This window comes from Nicotiana sylvestris, chromosome 1 (genome assembly GCF_000393655.2).
Source record: "Nicotiana sylvestris chromosome 1, ASM39365v2, whole genome shotgun sequence".
NCBI classification, from domain to species: Eukaryota; Viridiplantae; Streptophyta; class Magnoliopsida; order Solanales; family Solanaceae; genus Nicotiana; species Nicotiana sylvestris.
In genome coordinates, this window is record NC_091057.1 from 19,090,675 (window position 1) to 19,092,961 (window position 2,287).

A 2,287-nucleotide genomic window follows, 5' to 3' on the forward strand; every position below is an offset into this window, starting at 1 on the left:
CACTAGAGTGTTTGATTCCTGTGAGAGCTTTAGTAAGGATGCCTATGAGCTGATGATCAGTGGCAATGTGGTGCATGGAGATGAGGCCTTCTTGTAGTTGTTTCCTCACAAAGTGACAGTCAACTTTGATGTGTTTTGTTCTTTCATGAAATACAAGATTTCTAGCTATGTGTAGAGCTAATAAACTATCACAAAACACTGGAATGGGATGAATGGAAGGAACTCTTAGTTCAGCAAGTAGCCTGCTCAATCAGATCAATTCACCAACCACTTTCCTAAGTGACTTGTACTCTGCCTCTGCTGAAGATAGTGAAACAATATCATGCTTTTTAGATATCCAACTGAGAGGACTGCTTCCTAGCAGCACAATGTACCCACTCACAGACCTTCTTGAGTCTGGGCATGAAGCCCAATCAGAGTCATAATATGCTCTAACAGACAAATCTGCATCATTAGACATAGAGACTCCCAAAGTGGGATCACCCTTGAGATATCTCAATACATGATAGGCTGCCTTCAGTTGAGGTTCCTTAGGTTCTTGCATAAACTGGTTCAAGTGTTGCACTCCAAAGGCTATGTCTAGTCTTGTGTTAGTAAGAAAGTTTAATTTGTCCATCATCTTTCTGTAGTAAGTAGGATCTTCCAATGGTGTACCCTCCTTGGCCTTCAACTTTATAGTAGGATCAAGAGGAGAACAAATGGCACCATATTCTATACAAGTGTACTCCTTCAACAAGTCTAAAACAAATTCCCTCTGAGAGATAATCAACCATCAGGATTATACAGAATTTCCAGACCTAAAAAGTAATGCAGTCTGCCTAAGTATTTTATTTTAAACTTGTTATGAAGGACAACTTTCAACTAATATATTTCTTCCTGATCTGTTCCTGTAACTAAGACATCATCTACATACACTGCCACATTGACAACCTAATCTCCTTACTGCTTGTAAAACAATGATTAATCGGTCATGGAGTGATTGAAACCTCTTGAGCACAATGCTTCAGTTAACTTTTCGTACCACTATCTGCTTGCTTGCTTCAGGTTATATAGTGACTTGTTTAGCTTGCAAACCAAAGATTGATCCTTCACTATGAGTCCAGATGGAATCTTCATATATACCTCCTTATGCGAATCTCCATGGAGAAAAGTATTACTTACATATAATTGGAACATTGTCCACCCATTCTTTACTGCACTACAATCAGTGTTCTCACCGTAGTCATCTTTACCACTGGGGAAAAGATTTTTGTGAAGTCTATACTCTCCTGCTTAGTGTAACCTATCAAAACCAACCTGACTTCGAACCTTTCTATTGTACCATCTGACCAGTACTTCATCTTATATACCAATTTAAAATCAGTTTGACTTTGAATCAGTTTTAAACAACCTTACTATTTACTTTAACGCGCTTTAGAAAGCATTCCTATAAGATCCAAATCATTCGTCTTCAATTGTTACTGTTTCACTTCATTCTGAATAGATACCATGTCTATGGGATCTCTCCTAAATGCTTAGGCAAGCCTTAGGTGATAACAACAAAAAAATTGAATCCTCATTTGTTAATTGCTACAACCAGCAGGCTGGCCTGATTCGGAATTCTTATCTAAGTTATGTAATAAACTGGTCTGCCTCAACAATTGAAATTTCCCTTACCTTAGTATGTTAAATTCAGACCTTAGATGTATGTTTAAGTCATCCTATATATGTTCTTTGTTCGAAGAGGTATACATGAGCCTCTTATTTGTTATATGTTTCTCCTAATGTGCAGCCTTATATGGTTTGTATGTCGCCTTAGCTTTTTCACCTTTAAAACCTAAAATCAGCCTAATATCCCTCCCTTTTAGGAATAGTAGTCCTAAAAATCCTCCGGGACTGATAGGAAGGGACGGGTAGTAGCATGCAATAAACATCGAGACCAATTTGCGCTTTAATACCTTAACGGGGTGGGAAGGGTAGATATGGATATGATGACCGGTGCGCTAATGCCACGTGTATCCCCTCTTCTGAGGAGTGTCATACCGGGCATCGCATTAATGTGATCCATATTATAAATAAACCTATGACCCCCCCCCCTTTTCCTCTTTTATATTTTCAAGTATTTGTAGAAATTATAACCTTTTCTTCTCAAAATTCACCTTTAATTGTTTTCAAACTCTTATGTGTTTAAACATAAACCCCCTACTATTTGAGCCTATACTTGTCTATTTGCTAAATTGTACAAATTCACAATAAACTATCTGGCCGGGAACCACACTAGTGGATCCTGGGGGGTGCCTAACACCTT

At 38.2% G+C, this 2,287-nt stretch overlaps 1 protein-coding gene across 1 annotated transcript; it reads right to left on the minus strand.

Moving 5' to 3' along the window:
- Positions 1–250: 250 nt before the first annotated feature.
- On the minus strand, positions 251–1,340 carry LOC138891163 (secreted RxLR effector protein 161-like). Its single transcript, XM_070174156.1, has 2 exons — positions 1,218–1,340; positions 251–754 (listed from the first exon to the last, which is right to left on the minus strand). Exons 1-2 carry the CDS (start codon positions 1,338–1,340, stop codon positions 251–253), a joined length of 627 nt encoding a protein of 208 aa, XP_070030257.1.
- Between the last annotated feature and the right edge of the window lie 947 nt (positions 1,341–2,287).